General features: G+C 42.1%; 1 protein-coding gene across 1 annotated transcript in view; it reads left to right on the top strand.

Moving 5' to 3' along the window:
* SLC3A1 (solute carrier family 3 member 1) overlaps positions 1-25,405 on the top strand; it is a 72,100-nt gene that overhangs the window by 4,923 nt on the left and 41,772 nt on the right. The window contains 7 exon segments of the mRNA XM_037528138.2: positions 3,924-4,049; positions 15,667-15,786; positions 17,678-17,802; positions 18,389-18,581; positions 21,910-22,077; positions 23,727-23,808; positions 23,811-23,842. Of these exon segments, the coding sequence (XP_037384035.1) occupies positions 3,924-4,049; positions 15,667-15,786; positions 17,678-17,802; positions 18,389-18,581; positions 21,910-22,077; positions 23,727-23,808; positions 23,811-23,842 (846 nt within the window).

Genomic DNA, 25,405 nt, shown 5'->3' with positions numbered 1-25,405 from the left:
AATAATGGGTATAGTTTATAGGAAGGGAGAAATGCTTCCCAAGGAAATAGAAATAAGTACTCAAGTCTGCTAATGTTTGCATTTCTATTTTCATTGTACAGCTGATGTAGTCTAGCAGTTTAAAACCTATATTCTCTATTAATCGCTCCCTCTCTCCTTGCCTTCTTACTCTCTCCAGTTCAGATTCCATGTCCAATTAGTTCGGTAACTGTTTTGCTGCTCTTCAGAAACCTTTGCATTCTGACTTTTCGCCTCTCCCAATCAACACAACCCAAGCATCCACTTTCTCTGTGTGGGAACCTTGGTATGAGGCTCTGAAGACATCGCACAACCACTGTCCCCGCCTGAACTGAGCTATCCAATCTTCTTGGGAATTTCACTAAATCCAGCTGATCAACATGCCCTCCCTCTTCTTCAAAAATCCTATCTGCCTCCTCTTATCACTCTTACAGCAAACTACTTTAAAGAGAGAACAGAAGCCATTGATTGAACCTGCTTGCCTTCATTCCCACCCTCTTCCTACTTCCGTCTTTTGCAACAGAGGGCCACGTGCCTCCTATCTGGGGTTACCCGATTTACAAATAAAAATCCAGGAAGCCCGGTGATTCTGAATTTTAGATAAACAAAGTATTTTTTTGTATAAAATATTGCAGGGACCATACTTATACTAAAAGCTGTTCATTGTTTTTTTTTTTTTTTTTTTTTTTTTAATAGAGGCATGATCTATTTATTTGTTTGCTTGTTTTGTGTTTTTGTATACATGCACTGGGTACAGTCAGAAGCGCGGGAGGGTGAGAGAATTCACCAGAGCCAGAGCGGGTAGAGCAGGCAGAAGGACCGAAGTACACTGCTTCAGCGGGCGGCAGGAGAGGTCTGCGCGCCATGCGGGACCCTCCTCCGGTGGCAGCAGCCGGGATTGAACCGCGCTGCAGAGTCTGCGGGCAGCTTTGCAACAGAGCTCTACCGCTGCGCCTAGCCCATGTTCATTGTTTATCTAAAGACCAGATCTATCTGTGTGTTCTGTGTTTCACCTGGCAAGTCTGCTTGTGTCCTAGGACAGTTTCTTGTACCTGCTTGGCTTCACGTTTTCTCCTGCTGCTGCAGAGCCTTTTACTCTGTATCATCTTTCCTTTTCCAGTCAATCTCTTCTAGCCCTTCTCTATAAGCATTTAACAGGCTGGCTCCTGGGTCTGAACTTTTAGCTGACCCAAGAGCACTTAACAATGTGTCAAAGCCTGTGCTAAACAGGTCATTGGCAATTCTTGGCAGTTTTACCTCTTTGATTTTTTATTTTTCCAAATAGACTCACTTCCTTAAATGATAAGATTAGCAAACATTTACTAAATGCAAATGTGTCAGCCTCTGTGCAAATGATTTAAATTTACTATTTAATCCTCCTACAATCATAGTTAGGTTTTCATTCTTGCTTTACAGCTGGGCAGGTTGAGGCAGGGAAATGTTAAGCACCTTATCCAAGGTCATGCTACTATTCAACAAAAGGCTAAGGATCGGATCCTGTCAATCCAACTCCATAGTCTGCTTTTAAAAACCACTGTTTGTGCTTCAAATTATATCATCTTGTGCCTCTAGGACTACAACAGCCAGATCTTTTGGCACCTGTCCTTCCTTCAGTTCTCCACTATAGCCAAGATTGTGGTTTTCAGAATACAATAGTTTATTCATACAGGGATATTTGTAATATATCATAGATTTATAAACACCCGGTGGTAGAACAATACAATGGAATACTACTCAACTGTAAAAAGGAATGAGCTCTTCCTTGCAACACCTTGGATGAATCTCAAAATAACTATGAGGTGTGGAAGAAGCCAGATAAAAGAGAATATACTATTGATTTCACTAATTTGTAGTGACAGGAAGCAGATTAGTGTAGTTTAGGGATGGGAAGGAGATGAAGAATGGGATAAAGTATTAAAAGATGGATATGTTTATTATTTTGACTGTGGTGAGAAGTTTGTCAGCCTATATACATATGTCCGAATTGATCAAATTGTATTCTTAAGTATGGACAGTCGAGTATATTCAATAATACTTGAATAAAACTATTTAAAATAAATGTAATATATATCTAAGCTAGGGAAGATAATAAATAATATAGTGAACATTAATAACCCATCCTCAAATTAAGGACTTATATATTGACCCACACTGTGAGCTCCTCTCTGTCCCCTGCTCCCCCTGCTCCATCTCAGAGGTAACCACTGCCTTGAATTATGGATTTTTCAAGTGTTTGATTTATGTTGTACTACAGTACATATGCTATATATATTGTAAAAATTATTTATTTCTCTTGTTTTGGACTTTATGAAAATTGTCCTGCTATAAGTAGTCTTTATAACTAGCTTTTTTTACTCATTGTGTTTTAATATTCATTCATGTAGTTTCTGTAATTGTGATTCATATATTTTCACTGTTGTATAATATTCCAGAGCATGAATATGCCATGATTTACTTATCCACTCTTCAGTTGATGGGCAGTTAACCTGTTTCTAGGTTTTTTTTTTTTTTTACTGTTACCAGCGATACTATTAATGAGAGTAAACCCTCATTAATTTATTACTCCTTGGGCACAAGGTGCACTAACTACTAACTTCTTACCCATGACTATGACAGGAAGTGAAATTGCTGAGTACAGGAAACTGCATGCTTGACTCTACAACATAATGCAATTGATTAGCAAAATGGTTGTACCAACTTATATCCCTCCAGCAGTATAAGAAAGAAATATTTTCATTAATTCTAGTACTACCAGACTTGATTTTTGCCAAGTAAACATAAATTGTAATCATTTTGAGGTCTTAATTTTACTCATTACTAATGATGATTTATCTCATTATTAATGTTGTAATTATCTAATTACTAATGATGTTGAACATTTTTTCATATATTTATTCACTTGATTTTCTATTTTTGTGAAACGCCTCTATGTTTTCTTTTCTTTCCTCATTTTCTTTGAATTGTCCCATTGAAATTGATTGGTGGAGCTCTTTTTGTATTCTGGATACAAACCTTTTCTCAGTTACACATACTGTAAATATCTTACCCTGGTCAGTGTCTGGGTGGTCCAGGAGGTTCATGTGGTAAAGGTGTGTTTCCTCAAAAGACAGCAGCTACTACTTAGCTTCTGCCAGTTGTTGCCATGGGAATGTGGAGCTAGTATGACTAGGTCTTCTGACTAAATAGAAAAGATTTATGTGTAGTGCCTCAGTTTTTAAATGTTGTCCAGATGCTCTCTTAACATTTACTGAAGGTAGTGCTGGGAGGAGTTCTCACATTTAAGAGACTGAAAAGGAGTTGTGGGAGATACAAGAAGGAAGCAGGAGAGTGATGTCATGAAGCCAAGGATGTGAACATTTTTGAAAAGATGAAAGCAGCTCCAGTGTCACATACTTGCTGGGGACCAAGATTTGAAGTTGCTAGGTTCCTTTATATCCCCAAGGGTTAGTCGTTTTAAGAGAATGGCTCTAATGATTTTCTGAGGATATAATTTAAATATTCACCTTATCTGGATTCAAGTTCGAAGACCAATGGAATGTGTCATTTTCTCAGAGTGACCGCTCTTTATTTTTCTTCACAAGTGGGAGTTGAGTCTGGACAAAAGATTCAAGAAAATATGAGTCTGTTCCTTAAATCAGCCCTATTTTGAGTTTGAGAGCATTGATTGCTATTGTGGTTGTTATAAATAACTTCTATACAAATACTTCACAACCCCTTTGTGGGGCATTAGGTCAGGGGGTGATATTCGAGGAATTGATTTACCTAGTGTCCTCCCTAGAAGGAAATTCTAGAGATTTTATCACTGACCTTATACGGGGTCAGTGAAAGCAATTTTCATTTCTTTGTCAGCAATACCATCATTTGAACAATGATAAGGAACTGCCTTTCTGTTTTCTGTGTGCTAGTTAAGTGTATACGGAGACTCCAGTTGGCACTTTGATGAAGTACGAAAACAATGCTATTTTCACCAATTTAAGAAAGAACAACCTGATTTAAATTTCCGCAATCCTGATGTTCAAGAAGAAATGAAAGTGAGTACAAAAACCCACACGAACTTCTTTATATATATGGATGCTTAAGTGGCTTTTGATACACTTTATATTGAACAACAATAATGTGTGGGCAAACCAAGAAGTACAATTAAATTCTGGGACTAAGTGTTTGTTACAAATATAGACACTCATGTGTTGGTGGCTCCTTTCTTCCTCTAACTCTGAATAATTGAAATGGGAGGGAGACAGAAACCACCTGCTGCCTTAACTCCATCTTGCTGCTTTGTTGGTGACAATGAACTGGTGCGGTGAGGTGGGTCAGAACGTGGCTGAGGGCCTGACTCCTGCGTCTGGACGCAGCCCCCACATTGACTGCAGTGGGCTTTGCATGAATTATTTGGCTTTTCTGTGTCTCCGGATGCTTCATTTGTGAAACACCATTTGATGGCAGCGTTTTTCTCATGGGGCTGTTTGGAATGTTAATTGAGATAACCCAGGCACAACACTTTGTATATTCATTCAGTAGGTATATTAGGGGGAAAGGATGTCCTAAAGCTAATTCCATACAGGCTTTGTGGACTCCACCCCCCCCCAGGCCAAAGCCAAAGACACTGGAACTCCAAATCCCATCACCACCAAAGGAAGGTGGCTGGACCTGAGGGTGGGGTTAAGCAGCCAGGTTGGTATAAAGCCAGACACGTGGGCTTTGGGGTTCCCCATTTTGGCTCCCCGCCAGCTCGCAGTGTCAGGCCAGCTGAGAGTGACTTTGGGTTTCCAGGTCTTCGGATCGGGTAGGACGCATAAAAGACTTTATTCCCTATTTTCTCCTGAGTTGTACATTTCCTTATTTCCTTTTCCCTTGTAAATAAACCTTTTATTAACCTTTTTGTGTCTGTAGTGGAGTATTAATAAGTCCCTTTAAGCGCGCGCGGGTGTGGACCCACAGCCAGGACCCGTTCAATATCGGGGCTGCCCTATAACAGCTAGTCATTTATTGTCTGTTCTTTGCCAGGTCTTGTTCTAAGCACTGGAAGGCAGCAGTGGATTTTAACAGGGTGGTCCCAGGAAAGGGGGGTTCCCTGCCCCACCCAAGGGAGGGTGGAGCTGAGCAGGGAGGAGAAGCTGCAGAAGAGACTGAGGAAGGAAGCTGGATGGAGCCAGGAGACCTGGAGGAGGGGCATGGAGCCTAGAGACACGTGAAGAAACTGTGCTTGTCTTTTGGTCGTAGCTGGGTGACACAGATGTGGGTGAGACCCATGGGGAGGTGACCATGGCAGCTTTTATCTGTGTTGATTTTTGCTCTTTTCCTTCCGCCTTGTCTGGTTGTTTCCCTTTTCTGTGGGTCCCACTGGAAGATGCTTTAGACTTGTGGCAGGCTTTGGGGCCTTGCTCTGGGCCGATCCCATATGGATGGAGTTTTCCCGCGAGGGGACAGGTAACTTGGGTGCTTCATTTAGAAACTAGATTCTTTGCCTTACCTGTATTGTTTCCTATTTTATATTAAGTTCCTTCCCATTAAAGTCTCCTATGTTTGTGTTGATGCGGCGGATGGCAGAACCCATTTAGAATAGGCAGGTTTGCGGGGTTTGGGCTGCTCCTCTCCCTGTCTATAACAGATTAAAAAGAGCCCTGCTTCAAGGAGTTTCTAGTATTTGAGAAGAAGGCCAAATTGAGACCAATGCCTGACATGTCAGGTGGTGATGAATGCCTGGGCTGGGGGCCTAGGAGTGCTGGGAAGTTAATGAGGTCCTGTTTGAACAAAGACCTGCATTTTGAAAGGGAGACATGTGACTCTGGGTAAGAGAATTTCAGGCAGAGAGAAGAGCAAATGCAAAGCTCTCAAGGGGAAGCGAGTGTTTCTGTGTCAGGACCAATTGGAGTTTGCTTCAGAGGGTTGCCTGAGATACACCATGTAACATGACACCCAGGTCTATTTTGATTTCAGACAATGCAGTATTGGAAACATACTTCCACTAAAGACTGTTGGTTATTTCAAATGAAAAATTTAACTGGTTGTCCTGTCTTTATCCATGCTATGGTAAAATGAGGGAAAGAGGGCGCTGAGGTGCACAAGGGGGTGGGCTGGTGCTCTTGGGCTTGAATGCTGTTGTAAGGGATAGACTGAGTGCAGTGGCCACTCTGTGGGTCATGCACAAGAGATTTCCTGAAGTGACCAGGTCAGAGCTTTTGGGACTCGCAACTCTTAGCCGTTCTAAGAGTGCCTGGTATGGAATGCACAGTAAACATTAGCTGTGTTGTCCCCAATACTGCTGCTGTGACTATCATGGGCAGGGAATTTAGGTAAGTGGGGTCATGCTCTAAGGTGCTGGGAAGGGCCTCAGGCAGAACAGAGCAGAGAGCTGTGGGTCCCCCCTCTAGCTCGCCCTGTCAACCTATGAAGCTGATGCGGGAGCCATATTGAATCATTCAGAGTACCTGCTGCCTTACTTTGTTCTTGTTTTGCTTTGAAGTAACAGCTTTATTGAGATAGACTTCATATGCCATAACATTCACCCTTTCAAGTGTATAATTCAGTGGTTTTAGTATATTCATAGAGATGTGTGGCGCTCACCACTAATTTCAGAACATTTGTTCTCCCCAAGAAGAGTCAGTCTCTCTGTTCCCCTCCATTTCTCCACCTGGAACCTGACAACCACTCATCTACTTTCTGCCTCTATGGCTATGCCTATACAGGACATTTCACATAAATATATATTTATATGTCTTGATATATATCTTATATTTATAATTATATATTTATGGAGAATCTGCCAAACTGTTTTCCAAAGCAGCTTCACCATTTTACATTCCCAATAGCAATGTACAAGTGTTCTAATTTCTCCTCATCCTTATCAGTACTTGTTATTTTGTCTCTGTTTTTTCATTACCATCATTCTAGTGGGCATGGAGTGATAACTCACTATGGTTTTGATTTGTATTTCTTTTTTTTTTGAAAGATTTATTTATTTTTTTTTTTTTTTTTAAAGATTTATTTATTTATTTATATAAGCACTGGGTACAGTCAGAAGCGTGGGAGGGCGAGAAAATTCACCAGAGCCAGAGCAGGAGCAGAAAGGCAGAAGGACCGAAGTACTGCTGAGGGAGCAGCGGCGGCAGGAGAGGTTACCCGCCATATGGGACCCTCACCCGGCAGCCGGGATGGAACTGGCGCTGCAGAGGGTGCGGGCAGCTTCGCAGCCCAGTGCGCAACCGCTGCACCACCGGGAGGCCCAAGATTTATTTATTTATGCATATAAGAACTGGGTGCAGACCAGAGGTGTGGGGAGAGCGGATTCACCAGAGACAGAGTGTGGAGCAGAACAGGTAGATCTACTGAATACACTCTGAGGAGAGCAGTGGGGGACAGGAGAGGTCTGCTGTGCCATGTGGTAGCTCCCTGGCAGGACGGGGATTGAGCTTGTGCTGCAGAGGCTGTGGATAGCTTCATAGTGTGGTACTTAACCCCTTGCACCACCAGGGAGGCCCTGATTTGCATTTCTCTGATAGTTAAAGACATTGAACATCTTCTCATGTGCTTATAGTTTATATATCTTCCTTGGAGAAATATCTATTCAAATCTTTGTCCATTTAAAATTATGTTATTTGCCTTCTTAGTGTTGAATTTAAGTTATTTATATTTCTAGATACATGATTTGTAAATTAATTATCATCTATCTGTGGATTATTTTTTACTTTCTTGATGGTGCCTTGAAGCATAAGCACTTTTGATTGTTATGAGCTCCAGTTTTTCTATCCTTCTCTTTTGCTGCTTGTGCTTTAGGTGTCATATTTATGAACCACTGCCTCATCTATAGCCATGAAGATTTACTCCTATGAAATCTTCCAAGTGTTTTATAGTTTCAGCTCTTATATTTAGGTCTTTGATCCATTTTATTGTTAATATTTGTGTACAGTATGAAGGGCCCATATGTATACTGCATGGCTACCCAGTTGTCCCAGCAACATGTATTTTTAAAAAATTATTCTTTTTCATTAACTGAATTCTTTTGAAAATCAATTGATCTTAAATGTCAGGGTTTACTTCAATTCTGTACTATTGATTTATATATGTCTGTCTGTATACCAATACAACACTCTCTGGAAGTGTGAGTCCTACAACTTTCTTCTTTTCAAGATTTTTTGGCTACTCTGAGTCCTTTGCATTTCCATGTGAATTTTAAGATCAGCTATTTCTGCAAAAGTAGTCAGCTGAGATTTTAATAGAAATTTCGTGGAATTTGTCATCAGTTTGGGGGAAAACTCAGTCCGTGAACACAGGATGGCTTTCCAGCCCATTTCTTTAGTTCTTTGATATCTTTCAACAATGTTTTGTTGTTTTCAGGATACAAGTCTAGACTTTTTAGTTTTAAGACTGTATTTATGCTGTGTGTTTGATGTTTTCCAGAATTTAGGTGAGTTGCTTTGGGATCTGTCCTAATAGGAAGCACTTGTCAGTCAGAGCAGTCCAGCCTCAGTAGGGTCAGGGGGTGGGTAGGCGTGGTGGGCGTGCTGAGTTGACAAAATGGGGGTTAGTTTACCCTCTCTGGTGGAGTGTGAACTCTCCTCTTCTCCATCACCAAAGATCATTTATGCACCCAAACCTTCCCCCCCACTTATTAGGCACTTACTCTGCACCAAGTGCTTTGCCTGGATCATCTCATTCCATGCCTACAACAAGCCTAACTTAGGAGATTTTATGGCCATTTTTCAGAAAAGAAAACTGAAATCCAGGAAAACTGTTTTTCTCTTTCCACTGCAAATTCATAAATGTGAGTATACACTGGTTGGTTTACCAGGCAGTGAATTTCTCCAGACTCTTTGTGCCAATAATGATGGATTATCTGGAGATGTTTAGACAAGTATGATAATTTTTGCCAAAGTATGCCAGTCAATACATTAATTAATTTTTGACTAATGCAGCAGTCCTCTCAGGCTCCAAGTCACAGCATGCCGAGAGTCGAGGCCTGTTGCTAGGCCTGTGGGACCAAAGCCCACTTGGGCTGAGTTATTGCCACTTCCATTGAGAGGTTGAACAATTGCAAGACTGGTTTAGGAAGATTCACAGCTGGAAATACAGTAAGCCCTTGGACAACACAGAGGTTCAGGATGCTGACCCCCGCACAACCAGAGTGACCTGTAGTATGTGCTCTGAGTGGGTTCAGTATCCACTGATTTAACCCACACCCTGGCTGGTTGAGTCAGTGAACTCAGAATCCAAGGAGTGAAAAAAAAAAAATCATGTACAAGTGGACATGGGCAGTTCAAAAGCTTGTTGTACAAGGGTCCGCTGTAAGCAAGGTCAAGACGTAAGAGAAGACGCTTCCTTTCACAGGAAGGGCAACTCTGACACTCTACTATCCCAGCAGAGCTTATCTCAGCAGCAGTTAAGCAAGTTAATAATTTGCAATCTGGAGAGTTTTTAGGGAGGAGGCATTTGGAAGAACTCTTTTGCCTATCGCCTTGGGCTCACAGAACTTGAGCCTCCCTCCTTCCCATAAGATTTTGGCTTATCTGCTGATAAGCTCTCATGCAGAGGACATCCAGCACACAGTACCCTCTTCTCTGCTCCTTTGTCCTCCACTTGCACTGGCCATCAAAGGATGTGACTCTGCCAGAACCTCTCATGGCTTGAGTGTTTTCATCTAGAGAAATCAGGGAGACTTCTTGGAGGAGGTGGGGTTCTGTTTTCACTTTTCAAATAACTTTGGTTTTCACTTGCCCGCCAAATTCCTATTGGACAATTGAGGCCCAGGGAGGAGAAATGACATGGGGTTAGTGGCATAGCATAGAAGAGACTCCAGATGGCCTGGCTCATGTCTCGGGCACAGTGTGACCTCTGCGTGGAATGCTGCTCCCTGGGGTAAGGGATCCTAGAAGGTGAGTGTCTTCTAACTGGGGCCAGAGACCAGCAGCCAAAGTAACCTCCTGGCCTAAGATGGAATCCAGAGCACAAAGGTCAGCTCTGCTGTGTCCCTCTGAGCACAGTGTTGCTGGAGACAAGCCGTTCAATTAAAAAAATTTATTCATTACCTGCTTTATAACCCAGCCTGTTTGAAAAATAACTGCACCATGTATTGCACCTCCCATGTGCCTGGTATTTTATAATTCACTCATGTAACAATCTGTATTATGTTAGGGTATGATGGTTAGTAAATATACGTGTGCTGCACCTGACCGGCACAGTCATGGAGGCTTATATTCTGGCGGGGAGGTAGGCAGCTAACAGGCAATTTTAATAAAGTGTGCTGAGTGGTCGAGACAAAGGGAAGTAGGAGCACACACAATGCACCTAATGTGGCCCAGAGGGGGAGAGAGGTCAGAGGAAGGTTCCATAGGGAGCCATGATACCTGAGAGATGAATGAGTCAAGTGAAAGGCACGGGTGGGAATGTTTCAAGTAGAGAAAAAACGTGGATCATGGCCTATTAGAGGTGCTGGGAATTGTCCAACATGACAGCACCTGGAGCACGACTCCTGAGACCAGAGGGACTGGGTCCTGAGCAGCTTTAAGGCAGTGCTGAGGGGCCTCCCCCGTGGCGCAGTGGTTGAGCGCTGGGTTGTGAAGCTGCCCGCAACCACTGCAGTGCCCGTTTGATCCCCTGCTGCTCCCCGGCCACCGGAGGAGGGTCCCACATGGCGCGCAGACCTCTCCTGCCGCCCGCTGCTCCCCTCAGCAGTGTGCTTCGGTCCTTCTGCCTGCTCTGCTCCCCGCTCTGGCTCTGGTGAATTCTCTCACCCTCCCGCGCTTCTGACTGTACCCGTGCTTGTGTAAATAAATAAATAAACAAATAAATAAAGGCAGTGCTGAGGATTTTGTTTAGAAGTTCTCAGACCAGGGAATGAGTTTTGATTTGCATTTGAATCTGGCTTTGGAAAAGGGGTTCGGAGGCAGAGTGGCCAGGGAGCAGACCACGGTGGTATAGTAATCAGAAAGAAATGCCCGGGTCTTTGACCAGGGAGGTTGGTGTGGGGGTTCTGAGAAAGCTGGACTTAGAGAGGAGTCTGGAATGGCTCCCAGGTTTCAGATTTGAATGCGGACTGGGTGGGGTTGCCACGTCCTGCTGTGGAGCCACAGGAGGAAGAGGGGCTGTCTGAGCGTGCAGAGTTTGAGTTCTTTTGGGCACATCCAAGTGTTCAATGGATAGTGGGATTTAAGGACACAAAACCAGGAATATGTCTGGTCTATCGATAAAAGTCTGGGATTGTTGACCTAAGGATGATGCATGCAGAGGTCAAGTGAGAGAACTAGGCCAGCCGAGATGAACAAGATCAGTTGCAGCTCAACTAGGGCTGATTGTTGTCATGGGGAACCAGGCCGGGTGTTGGTATAGCTCCAATTAAGAAATAAAGGGAGCTGGCTCAGCACGTTTCTTTCACTGATCAAATGGAAGCAATAGTGGTGTATACACCTCATGCCGTCGCTTGGGGATTAAATGGTTAAACTTTATAACGCACATAGGACAGTATGTTCCTTATATAGATGCTTGTTATATAATCAATAAGTGATTAAGTAGATGAGTAAATGCTGTTGCGAAGGGAAACTACTAGAGTGTAGGCTGGAGTCCCCAGAGCACCCCCCTCAAAGTACTGCAGAGTAGATAGAGGAGGGGCCTGCCTGGGTGGGGGGTGTCCCTGGAGATAAGGGGTGTTTCTAGAAGAGGTTAGTCAGCAGTGTCACCTGGGGAGAGAGGTCAGGTGATAGAAAGACCCAAGTGCTCTGGCTGTAAAACCTCATTTAATCTGCATAGAACCCCTGCAAGGTGGGCATTGTTTTGTTGATGGGAAGCCCAAGGATGCCTGAGGGCAGCACCTCACTCTGCTGCTCACAGTGGGCCAACCTGGATGGATCAGATTCCAGAGCCCGGGATCCTTCTTCTACGACTCGGGGAGGAGTCAGCTAAGGATTTAACAAGATTTGTGAAGTGCAGTAGGGCCAGCTTTCCTTGCCTGTAAGTAGCAGATAGAGTTTTCTCTCTGCACTTCTGAATATCCTATACGTTCTCGTTCCTTTTTGAGATAGACAGTCTGGTTTTATGCCATTGTCAGGGATGTCTTCTAGATCATCACAAGTGTAGAACTTTGCTTTTCCCCAATTTGTTTTTTTAGGTAAACAGGCCAGTAACTTCAGCCATCTCCAAAGGATCACTTGCGTCAAGGTTTCTGAATTTGGCTATCAGCCATGTCGATTGGTTCTTTTCTTGTACTCAGAGCAGTGAGTTGTTTAAGGAGAAAAGAATGGAAAGGTGCCAGGAAAAACTAGGACTATGTGATGTCGTTTGATAAGAATTGGGGACACAGTGACCCATCCCCAGAGTCCTAGGTGCCTACACATGTCACCTAGTCCCCAGTGAGCCAGGCTTTGTGCCTGTTTCCGTAACTGACACCTGGGAAAGTGTCACTGGAGTGGAGAAATAAACAATGAAAATCTGAAGCTCACCTGTTGAGAGAATAAATAGCAGGAAGTGAATATTTGGAAGAATGAAATTTGGATCCTCTGGGTGATAGTGTTGTTATAGAGCAACCCCGATATTAAACGGGTTCCTGGCTGTGGTCCTCACCCGCGCGCTTTAAAGGGACTTATGATACTCTACTACAGACAGCACATAAAAGGTTTATTTACAAGAGAAAAAGAAATAAGAAAATGTACAACTCAGGGAGAAATAGGGAAATAAAGTCTTTAATGCGTCCTACCCGATCCGACGACCTGGAAACCCCAAAGTCACTCTCAGAGCTAGACGGACGCCGCAAGCTGGCCGAGGGCCCCAAAATGGAGAGCGCCCCAAAGCCCACGTGTCTGCCTTTGTATCCACCTGGCTGCTTAACCCCACCCTCAGTCCCAGCCACCTTCCCTTTGGTGGTGATGGGATTTGGAGTTCCCAGTTCTTTGGCTTTGACCTGGGGTGGGGGTGGAGTCCACAAGGCCTGTATGGAATTTGCTTTGGGACTGCCTTTCCCCTAACAGTGTCAGCCTACAAAACAGCTCTCCAAAACACCATCCAGTTTTTGCTGTTTCGCTCATCAGCAATATATTATCTCTGACTGAACTAAAGTGAAAACCTCTGCCAATAAACCTTTGCTGGGGCACACATTACTCATGCCTTAATGTCAGGTTAATATTTAGCAGTACTGAGAATTTCAGAGGGAATAGGACCCCAAAGACTAACTTATTTTTTTTTTTTTCTGGGAAACTGGTGCTCAAAAGCTTAATGTCCACAGAGCAGTGGTTTAATGTTTTCCCACATTTTTGTCACAGGCCCATTGGATGGGTTATAGCTGTCTGTGGCCCGCCCCTACTCCGATCCTCTTCCAGTGTACCTTTTTACAAAGAAGTGCCAGCAATTGTGTGAGATCTGCAGTTTATAAATTTGGGAACCTTCTTCAAATGAGGAACAGAATAATGACTATTTAGAATGAGAAAAAGACTAGGTGGGACTTGTGTAAGAGAGGGGAACTGAAACGTAATCTTGGGTAGCTTCATGTTAACTCAGGCCTGGAGCCACAGAGATCCTGTTTTACAAATGAGGTGTCTCTAGCTCTGTTGATCTTCCCTAGCTTGTTCTCTAACCAACTGCCTTCACTTCCTGCCATCCTGCTGGCTGCAGACCTCCCAGACAAATCCCACTTCACCCTCTTGTATTATCCCCATTCCTCTTCTTTAAGGCTCTATCACAGCTGTGGTTGAAATATTTTTGCATTATTTGATTGTCTATGCTGAAAAATCTAGGACACCTAGGGTCATGTCTGTTATTTTCTGCTCAGGATAGTTCCAGGGCTTAGCTAAGGGCCTGCTCAGTAGTTAGAATTCAGATATTGATTGAATAAATGCATTTGATAAAAGTAAATAAGAATGCTTTAAGAAAAAATGTGTGGGTTTTGTGTCACAAAGAAAAATTCCACTGGGAAAAGTCAGTTTAAGGTTATTTGGGTCAGCTGTGTTGATGCTAAGGTTGTTAACAGCAGCATCTGCTTTTGGATTTGAAAATATTGTTCAAGCTTCACCATTCAAATTCTCACTTAAAAGGGACTCAGTGGGGCCTCCCTGGTGGTGCAAGGGGTTAAGCACCACACTATGAAGCAATCCACAACCTCTGCAGCATGCGTTTGATCCCTGGCTGGGCAGGAGAAACCCACATGGTGAAGCAGACCTCTCCTGTCTCGCCCGCTGCTCCCCTCAGCAGTGTATTTCGTCAGTTTGCCTGTTCTGTTCCCCACTCTGTCTCTGGTGAATCCTCTTACCCCCCGCATCTCTGGCCTGTACCCTGGCTCTTGTATGCATAAATAAATAAATCTTTAAAAATAAATAAATAAAAGGGAATCAGCAACAGCAATGTTCACCTGGCATTTAGCCTATGGAAACCTTTAAGACTCTGGAGTTGTCTCTAGAGATCCCCTTGTCACATATAGATACAAAAGACAGTTCAAACCAAAAATGTGATTTTGCAGGGTAGTTATCATTTGGGATCTAAGATTTTGTCTCCCTCAGTAGGTGAAATTTGGCTCCTTAACTCTAGTAGTTTGATTTACAGGTGCTTCTGCCCCCATGTGATAAATACACTTCTGCATAACCTTTGATTCAACAAGGGGTGAGCTGAGAGAAAGTGGGGAGAGGAGCCACTGTCCCTTTGTAGAAGAGTAGCTTGTGCTTGGTAGAGGAGGAAGCCCAGCTAGAGGAACTGGCTGGGGTTTCAGTGGAGAACTGAGACCAAGACCCTTTGTTTTTCAGGGTCTTTGGTCTCCCCAAATGCCCCCAAATAGGACAAGTCAGACTCTGCCTCCATGCCTGGGTCAGGCTGTCCCACAAACAGTCCAATAAGTTCTTTCCAGTCTCACTCCCTGATGAAATCCCACCAGGGATTCAACTTCAAGGCCAAGTTCAGTTCAAGCTCTGGCTTTTCCTTCTTTGGCTATGCCCACCCATGTTAAATTTGGAGCACCAGCAGCCTTGCAGACAGAGGAATCCTGTCTCATGATGTTGAACTGTGCCCTGCCTTGCATAATTAAGTAATCTCATGTCTCATGTGTCCCCAGCTATTCTGTAGATGTTCAAAGCCAGGGAACATGCTGTACTTCTTCAGTGTCTCAACATTATCACCCCATGTTTGACTCATTTGGGCTCAATTCTTCATTCTTTCATTCTGTGAGTGGCTCACTAAGTACCAGATGCCGTGTCAGAGGCAAGGCAAACAGAAGTGAAGGCTGAGGTCTTTCTCACAAGAATCTCCCAGTCTGGTGGAAGAGTCTACATGACTGAGGGCTTCATTGATGATTTTCTCCCTGTTTGGAGTGGCTTTTAAGGATGTGGGCATGGGGGAGATGACAGATGTTTCCAGCATCTCCTGAGTCCTACCATTCCTTCTGGCTTCATTCGTTCAATTCGAGCAGATTCTTTAAACTTTGGAAACATGGCTCATAACATTGACCACAAGTATAGCATTCTGAATTCAAACACAAAGTATGGGAATCCATCAATGCAGTTCCTGAGAGTTCATTTCTGTATGACATGGCTATGCTGAATAGATGCTCTGAGAGTCATGCTGATTTTTGTATTTGGTGATGGCTATTTTCTGATGGAAAGTCATTAACGGGCAAAACTTTTGTTAAACATTATGATAATGTAACAAATGTAACCAAGCATTTTGCTTTTTTTGTGTGTTTAGGAACTTATACAGTTCTGGCTTGCAAAGGGCGTGGATGGTTTTAGTTTCGATGCTGTTAAATTTCTTCTAGAAGCACAACATCTGAGAGACGAGATCCAAGTGAATAAGAACCAACCCCCGGTAAAGTTTGTTTTAAACACAGCATTGTCATTCATCATTTCTGAAAATTTCATTTCAAATTACAGAGAGTGCTTTCTTCTTAAGCCTAAAATACCAGTTACCAGAGGTTAGCTCTGGCCTATTCCAGGGAGTAATTTGAATAATTTTTGGTAGGAAAAACAGGAGTTTCAAATACATACATCAGATGTTTCCTTCCATTGGTTCCCTTTGGAGCAAAGGCTTCAGAGTGGTTTCGGACTCCATCATGGGCCACAGCTACTCACTATGATTTTGTCACCTCACTCAAGCTGAAATGAGGAGGCATAACCCCTCTGGTGCTTTTGTAGTAATGAAGGCCACATTGGTGGAAGGGCAGGGAACAAACGCTAGTAGGTGTCTGCTGAAAGCTCTGTGCTGTTTGCTTAGGATATTTCATTTAACTCTCTCCGCCTCTTATGAGAGAGGTATCATGTTCCCCATTTAGCAAATCTTGGAAAAGTTATCGGGGGACAGAAGTAAACAGAATGACAAACCAAGCCTATCTCTTTACAAAGTCCAGCTCTCTGTAGTTCCACACCAAGGTCCTCAACCTTCCCCCTCATCACATGTGATAGTAACCAATGCCACTCTCTTCAGCTGGTTGACACTCTTTTCAATGGCCAAGGAGACAGCGGTGCTAAATGTGCTCACAAGAATGGATTTGTATAATTTTCACAATAAAATGTCATAAATAAATGAATTATAGTGACGCTCAGCAACATGAATCTTAGCAGTGTGATCTAAAATTATATATAATTGTATATATCAGGCTGCCTTGTAGATAAAGGTAAGCACATTAAGTAAATTCATATGGTTAGTTTATTTCCAAACTTCTAACATTTGTCCTGAGGAATATAGATTTATGGGTACTTATAGCTTCATTGAAGTAAATCTGTTAACTAAGTGTAGAGAAGTTGCCCACACACGGGCTAATTGTGACAGCATGTCATGTACCAAAGGTTATGATTAGTCTTTTTTTTTCTTTTGCAAATGCTTTCCAATAAAAGAGAAAACAAAGGGGAAACATGGCAATGCATTATTCACAGTTGTCCCAAAAAGAAACACTTAATCCTTGGAGAGGAAACCTCAAAATAACCTTACTAATTATAATGAGATGTCAGAAGATGAGGCATATGTTTCCAGTCCTGAGAAATGATCAGAATAATGGGGTTTGTGCGCTACCCAAGGCAAAGTTCACAAATATGTGGTTTCAGGGAGAGACTTAAGATTTAATAGAAGTCATCTGAGCTAGCAAGGGATGCTCCCTTATTAAAAAAAAAAAGGGGGGGGTTCACTGAATGGGTGGCAGCTCACATTTGAACTCTCCTAACCATGACTTACAACCATGGCTTATGTTAGACAGTCTTTGATTTTGGGGTCTAGATGACCATATGTTTAGGAAGTCACAGAGTAAGCATCAGGAAAAAATTACCAAAAACCCTGGGAAAGTTTAACCGTAAGAATAAAAGATAGAGCTGTCAAAGAAACAAATTTAAATGTATGATATTAATAATTTTGTGAACAGATAAAGATTAGATGTAATAGTGAGCTACATAATATTGAAAAAAATTTTTTTCCTTTAGAGGTGCTTGAAGGACGATTGCATGTTTAAGAGGAGGATTTTGTTAAATACATTTGTAATCAATACTAAGATGTTTAGTAATATTTAGATATTTATTAGACTTATAGTCAACAATTTGAGCATCACATTAGCATGAATGTTCTTCTCCATTCACAAACCTCCTTGAGCCTGAGGCCATCAGTGAGCAATGTGTCTGCTTGGGCCTGTGGAAGAGTTTATATTCACATAAGTCCAAGTGGGGGACATTTGACTTATGAAGCGGGGGGTAACCATGCTATCCTGTTTTCAAAGGACACAGTCACACAGTATTCAGAGCTGTACCACGACTTCACCACTACACAAGTGGGGATGCATGACGTAGTCCGCAGCTTCCGGCAGACCTTGGACAAATATAGCACAGAGCCTGGAAGATACAGGTAACAATAGGATGCACAAGTACAGTGCGTGATCTCTAGTTTATCCCCCCAACCAAGGAAGTCACTAAATTGTAATCTGATTTAGAAAGAACAATAGTGGATTGAGAGCCAAATGCATTTCTTTCTTTTTTTTAAACCATTTATTTTAAAGATTTTTATTTATTTATTTATACAAGAACTGGGGTACAGCCCAGAGGTGCGGGAGGGTGAGAGGATTCACCAGAGACAGAGTGGGGAACAGAACAGGCAGACAGACTGAAATACACTGCTGAGGGGAGCAGCGGGCAAGACAGGAGAAATCTGCCACGCCATGTGGGAATCTCCCTGGCTGGCCAGGAATTGAACCCACATTGAAGAGGCTGCAGACAGCTTCACAGTGCTGCGCTCAACCCGCTACGCTACCAGGGAGGCCCCAAATGCATTTCTAAACTCTTAGACTTGGCATAGTATAAGCCAAGTGTTTGGGCTTATTTCAGTGAGGTTGTCCAGGTGACCAGCATCTTGTCAAGCAGATATAAGCAACTACATAGCACTTTCTCAGTCTTCTGAGAGACCCTAAAGACATTGCACCTGCCAACTCTTACAGGTTCATGGGGACTGAAGCCTATGGAGAGAGCATTGACAAGACCATGATGTACTATGGGTTGCCTTTTATCCAAGAAGCAGATTTTCCCATCAACAGTTACCTCAGCATGGTCGACTCTCCTGGAAACAATGTGTCTAAAGTTATCACATCCTGGATGGAAAATATGCCAGAAGGAAAATGGCCTAATTGGATGGTAAGTCTTCATGACCAGCTCAGCTCATCTGGTTTTGGTGTGTTTGTTCAATAGTCATCTCTAAAAGGAGGGTTATGTCTGTCTCTAAGTGACCTTCACCTTTATTATATTTAGTGACTGTTCATTGAGTCAGGTTTGCCTCTGTTCCTGGCCAGGTTCTTGTCATTCTTCTTTTTTTTTAATAAGAACTTTTTTTTTTTTAGATTTATTTATATTTATTTATTTATTTATTTAGACAAGCACTGGGTACAGTCAGAAGCGCGGGAGGGTGAGAGAATTCACCAGAGCCAGAGCGGGGAGCAGAGCAGGCAGAAGGACCGAAGTACACTGCTGAGGGGAGCAGCGGGCGGCAGGAGAGGTCTGCGCGCCATGCGGGACCCTCCTCTGGTGGCCAGGGAGCAACTGGAGATCGAACTGGCGCTGCAGAGGCTGCGGGCAGCTTCGCAACCCGGTGCTCTACCACTGCGCCACCGGGGAGACCCTCTTGTCATTCTTCTTGTTCTCAGACTACCTAAATTCAATTGTTCTGTTTTCTCGTTTGTTGGTTCCTCTGTCAATTTTAATCTACAAAGTCCCTCTAGTGAATATTTCATTTCTTTTATTATATTTTACCAAGGATGAAATTTCTATTTGGTTCTTTTTAATAATTTCTTTATTGATTGTATCATTGCATGAGATATTCTCATATTTTAAACTCTTTAGATATAACATTTCTTTGAACACCTATATGTGTATATATGTACACACACACACACAGAGATGACTTTGTCCGTTAAGTCCAAAGATGCCTGGGTTTCCTTGGTCACATTTTCTATTGACTTGTTTATCTTCCCCAGTATGTGCGTATATATACTTACTGTTTCTTTAGATGTCATGTATTCTTTGTTATTATTAAAAACCGGTTATTTTAAAGTATACATGGGAATTTTGGAAGTTATATTCTCCCTTCTCCAGTGTTCATTGTTGTAGTTTCTTTAGTGACTTTATTGGATTAGTTCTATAAAATCTGTGCTCTTTACTGTGTGTGAGCCCTGAAGTCTCTGCTTACTCAGTTAATGATTTGAGATTTCGTAAATGCCTCGAACCTATAAATCTCCCATTCTTTGCTGAGGGCTTATGTGTGTGTGTGCACATGTTTTCAACACTCTGACAGATGGTTTACAACTCTGTTTTAGTCTCAATTTCTGTTTGCAGAGTCTCAAGGTTGATCAGAAGTGATACATCAGCCTCCTCAGGTCTTCCCGGGCTTCTGCACAGCCCTGTACATGGGCATCACCTTCCAGATGCCAGGAATATGTCAGAGCCCTTAATGTCCTTATGGTCATCTCATCCCTATCTCTTTACAAAAGTTTTGTGTTCAGGCCCAACTGCTAATAACCACCCTAGGCAGATGCATTGTTAAACAATTGCTGCTGATTGCTTCTGGAAAATGCCATGGGGGATAGTGCTATTTGCACAGAGTAAGCTGAGTCAGATCAGATAAAGAAAAAAAAAAAACACCCAAACCAGGCTGCTAGAAAGGTCAGTGACAGTTCTCTAGACATGGAGCTCTTGGTGAACTCTGTGTTCTGCTCATCCAGTTGCCACAAAACTGCTGTTTTTCACAACTACTGTATTTGTTAAGACTTGGGTTTAAAACTATTGTGGACCTGAGGAGAGAGGCATGAAATTAGGGCAAGTTAAAAATGATACAATATTTGCTTTTCTTGGTGAAATCTGGTTGTTTTTCTTGAAGAAATACTCCTCGGATTGTTACAAGTCTCTAATTTCCAGAGTTCTGAGAAACTTGGTTTTTACAATTTTTGCTTGCATTTTCCTCTTTCATGGTGATTTTTGAAGGTCCTTCTTCCACTATTTCAGAAGTGCCCTCCCTCATTTCACAAATTGTATAATGTAGTTTTGGTACTTGATTTTTCAAATACTTTGAATATCAGATTATCAGAGGCGATTGGGACCTCTCTTAGGCTGTGAGAGGCCCTCTCTGTCCTTGCTGTCAGTTACCTGTAGCAATATTTCTTGATTTCAGTTCTGAAAAAGAAAGTAACGGATGTACAGAAGGCATGAGGAATCTGAATTTTCTTGTCAGATGCTGTCAATACAATAACAAGAATAAATGGAGGCAAAATTTGACTTAATTTTCTGGCCATAAAAATACTGGCCCCCAAAAATACATGAAAAAAAAAAAAGGTCCTTGAAAAGACCACTATAGATTTAGTAAATTTAAAGAAAACAATTATCAACCTTCCCTTTATTGAGTTGTAACAACCAAATTCCCCTTCTCAGACACAAATTCAAAGAGTCATTCAGGCTTATACCCTGATTTGAAAAGATGATGTAGCTTTACAGAGATTGTTCCAACATTTATAAAATGGAGATAATAGATGAGTGCACAATAGAAGGGGGGGAAATAAGACAGATCATAGATGTGAAAGGACTTTTTAAACATGCTATGCTCAGCATATGCAGATAGCACTGAGTTGTAGCATATGGAGAGTAGATGATTTAAATAAATTCTCAAGGACTAGATGGTGTAATATGTACTAGAGCTTTTAACACAGATGTATCTAAAAATAGAAAATAGTTTACAAGATTTTCTTTTGGACCATGTAAATGTCTTTATAAATTTGATTTATCTTTTAAAATTTGAATAGTTCAAAGCAAGCACACAGGAAAGGGACACATCAAAAATGTTTCTCACCTCTGCCCCCTCCACCTTGTTCCCTTGTCCTGTTGTCGGTGGGAAACATTTGTTTCCTTTTCTGTCACTATTCTCTTAATCAAACATGTGAAAATATTGTGTAAGCTCATAAATTTTCTGTTATTTGTGGTATCATTATGAAGTAGATTGTGATCCTAATGGGCAGGACAGTAAATCTGTCAGTTGCACAGCAAGCAGCAGGGTTGGACTCAGGCCCAGGCTTATTGGTACCCAGGGCTGCCTTGCTTTTATGCCTGGTGTACCTTTTTTTTTTTTAAGATTTATTTTTATTTATTTATTTATACAAGCACTGGGTATAGTCAGAAGCACGGGAGGGTGAGAGAATTCACCAGAGCCAGAGCGGGGAGCAGAGCAGGCAGAAGGACCGAAGTACACTGCTGAGGGGAGCAGCGGGCGGCAGGAGAGGTCTGTGTGCCATGTGGGACCCTCCTCTGGTGGCCGGGGAGCAGCCGGGGATTGAACTGGTGCTGCAGAGGCTGCGGGCAGCCTCGCAACCCAGCGCTCAACCAATGCGCCACCGCGGGGCCCTGGTGTACCTTTTGTGAAGCAAAGTAAGTCTTCTAGAAAATCATGTGTAGAACTATATTCTTCAAGGTATCTTCCTTTCAGATTGGCGGACCAGACAGTACCCGGCTGACTTCTCGTTTGGGGAAAGACTATGTCAACATCATGAACATGCTTCTCTTCACACTCCCTGGAACTCCCATAACTTACTATGGGGAAGAAATAGGAATGGGAAATATCGAACCCATAAAGCTCAACGAAAGCTATGATGGTGTAAGTCAATGTAATTTAACCATGCACCATACCAAGTGCTCATTTTTGCCTTATCAGAGAATTTAATATTTCTATTCTGCTGCTGAAATGCATGATTATTTTGCTTTCCTTTCTGTTAGTAAGAATTCTTGGCCTTGCTTGGGGTGCTTGTTAGAAATGCTGCTTGCTGAGCCACACAACATATTTCCTTGCGTAGAGGCTAGGGACCTGCATTTTACATGTTTTACAGATGATTCTTAGGGATATGAAAACCTGAGATCCTACTTTTGAGTTTGAAATATTGTTCCTCATCCTCTACCTGAAACATGGAGTTAGGAACTTTACAGTGCTTGCCTGTACTGCTAGCTCACCCTTGGCTGTAGCAGATTCTTCTTTTATGTTAATAAATGTAACACAGTTTCAGACTTGGTTTTAGTTTGAGGCTATGGATCTCACAATTCCGTCACTGGGCAAAAGAAAGTTGTAGCACTTTTAACTAGTAAGGGTAATTTTCCATTGTGTAACATTTAATCTAACAACTGGTTAAAGCGAAACTGCCTGTTTTAGTTCCTAAATTTGTGTGTATACTCATGTGCAGTCACCAGGCTGGATGCAGGATAGACTAGGCTCACTTGAATGTGGCTGCCTATTTGAATTCAGCATCCCTGCATCATAGAATGAACTGCTAGAGGCACATTTTTATTTTTTTTTTAAAGATTTATTTATTTATTTATACATGCACTGGGTACAGTCAGAAGCGCGGGAGGGTGAGAGAATCCACCAGAGCCAGAGCGGGGAGCAGAGCAGGCAGAACGACCGAAGTACACTGCTGAGGGGAGCAGCGGGCGGCAGGAGAGGTCTGCGTGCCATGTGGGACCCTCCTCTGGTGGCCGGGGAGCAGCCGGGGATCGAACCGGCGCTGCAAGGCTGCGGGCAGCTTGGCAACCCCGCGCTCAACCGCTGCGCCACCAGGGAGGCCCAGAGGCACATTTTTAAAACCTACATTACTCATTTTTGTTGTTGTTTTCCAGTTCTTTTAGCCTTTTTATTACATTGTGGGGGGGTGCCCAGGATCTAACTGGTGCTGCAGAGGCCGTGGGCAGCTTCGCAACCCAGCGCTCAACCGCTGCGCCACCAGGGGAGGCCCTATTACATTGTGTTTTTATTGGGTAATATTGGTTTATAACACTTCATATGACTCAGGTACAGGTGCACACTTCTTCAGATGCACGTTGCTGTACCACACCCACTACCAAAGCACCCAGCGTCCTCTACCACAGTCCATTGGGCCTGCCCTGCTTTTTGTCCCTGGCCCCCAACCTTCCCCAATGGTAGCCTCAGTTTTACAGTCAGATTTCTAGGGTTTGTTTGGTTTAGTTTTGTCTGCTTCCATTACTCATTTCTAGGGGAAAGCAGCAAAGATTCCATATGTCAAAGTTCAATTATGATACAGTCTCTTCAAACTCAAGATGTCATTAACTTTCCCAGTTAAAAATGTTTAACTGGTTTATGTACTAAATGTTAACGCCTTTTTATTATGAATGTGAACGAATGCAAGTAGTGGCTAAGAAATATAGGGAACTAAATATTTATGAAGTAAGTCATAACCAAAGTACATTTTTTTTGTAATAACCAAACCATTGTTTTCTCCTTATGTCTTTTTGACATAGAATACACTTTTTTCAAAGTCACCGATGCAGTGGGACAACAGTTCAAATGCTGGCTTTTCTGAAGGCAATCACACCTGGTTACCCCCACTTCAGATTACCACACTGTGAATGTTGATGTAAGTATCCATGGCAACTTTATGCTGATTCCAGAAATAGGAAGTGAATCTCTGTGTGACAACATATACTTACCCAGAGTATATCTAAAACCTTAACTGATGCTGTTTGAATCAGTCACCTAGTCTTCTCCTGCAGTTTACCATTGTAGGGGGTTTGCAAGTCATGTTTTTGTGAAAACACAACTGATGTAGAAATGAAGTATTTCTGGAGTATCCCGAATATACAGCATTTCAATGAAATGACTTGAAGACCTTTGCGCTATGGAGGTTTTTTAAAACAAGTTCAACACTTCCTCCTCTCCTTCCTCAAAAGGAAGGAAGATGAATCCACCAATCTAGGGCAATGTGCACTTGAGAGCAAGACTGCTGACTTGAAGAAACAAGAATAATCCCTAAAAGTAGTCGTTTTGGAAAAGCACACCCTTTGGCATTTGCCTGTGTCATTTTCTGTCCTCAAGTTTGCCAATTTAAGCAAATGATCAAGTTTGATCAAGTTTGCCAATTTAAGCAAATAGATTTCCTAAACAGGAATGCATACGTTCTAGTAAAGTGGTAAGTACATTTCTTTAGACTAGAAAAATATGAACTGGCTTCAGGTGAGTAAAAGGAGATTTCACAATCAAGCACTAATGAAAATCTCACTGGAAAACACAATAAAAACAACTTTAGGGGAAGAGAAATTATTGGTTCCATGTGAGGGTATTTAGAACATTTATAGCATCTCTTTATCACGTTCTATTATTATTTTGAAAAGTCCCCATATCATTCTGATATCAAACTTCATGTAAGTTCTCCTGTTTCTACAACTCTCTACTGTAAGCCATGGGGAATTTCAGGATAATATAAGCTTTGTTTTATGTATTTGTAAGTTCCGAAAACCACACAAACTATATATATATATTTTTTAGCATTTGTATTCTAGATTAAGTGCATCTATTGGTTTTTATTATGTCTAAAATACTCTTATAGACCAATTTGAGTTCAATCTTTTAGAAAGGCTACTTAATATTGTATGCCAGCAAAGATGGAAAAGTGTAAATGCAAATGAAAACATTTTTTTCTATCATATTAGTCAGGTCTTTAAAAAGTGGTCATAAGTGAGGCTTGGAGGGATGCAGAGTCATAATCAAAAGTTTCAGGTGATGCCATTTTAATAAAATATAGTGATAAAAGCCCTAGAAACAGGTGAGAATTTTAGTAACTTCTAAAGGATTGAAAATAACATGAAGATTATAGAGAAAGAAGTACATAGACATTATTGTCTAAAATATACAGGAGAAAATGGCTTTAATAAATACAGGTATGAGCACTTGGGAATATTCCCAACCTACAGTCACTGGCTGTACCAGAATTTCCCTAAGTAAAAGAAAACAAATCAAGGGCTACTTGGTGCTCTGTTTGTGTTGGATGAATAAAGCAACACTTGAAATAGTGTCAAACTTCTACAAGCACAGCAGAAGTAAGAGAAGATCTAATTCTAGCGATGTGCTCTGGGTAATTCATGGCAGAATGTGCTCAGATATGACTTTTATTCCTTAGCTCACAAATAAAACACTTTTATTC

This window comes from Talpa occidentalis, unplaced genomic scaffold (genome assembly GCF_014898055.3).
Source record: "Talpa occidentalis isolate TD23 unplaced genomic scaffold, MPIMG_talOcc4v2.1 talOcc4.5, whole genome shotgun sequence".
Classification (NCBI taxonomy): Eukaryota; Metazoa; Chordata; class Mammalia; order Eulipotyphla; family Talpidae; genus Talpa; species Talpa occidentalis.
Note: the sequence above shows the minus strand (reverse complement) of the source record. Positions and strands in the feature narration are given on the sequence as shown.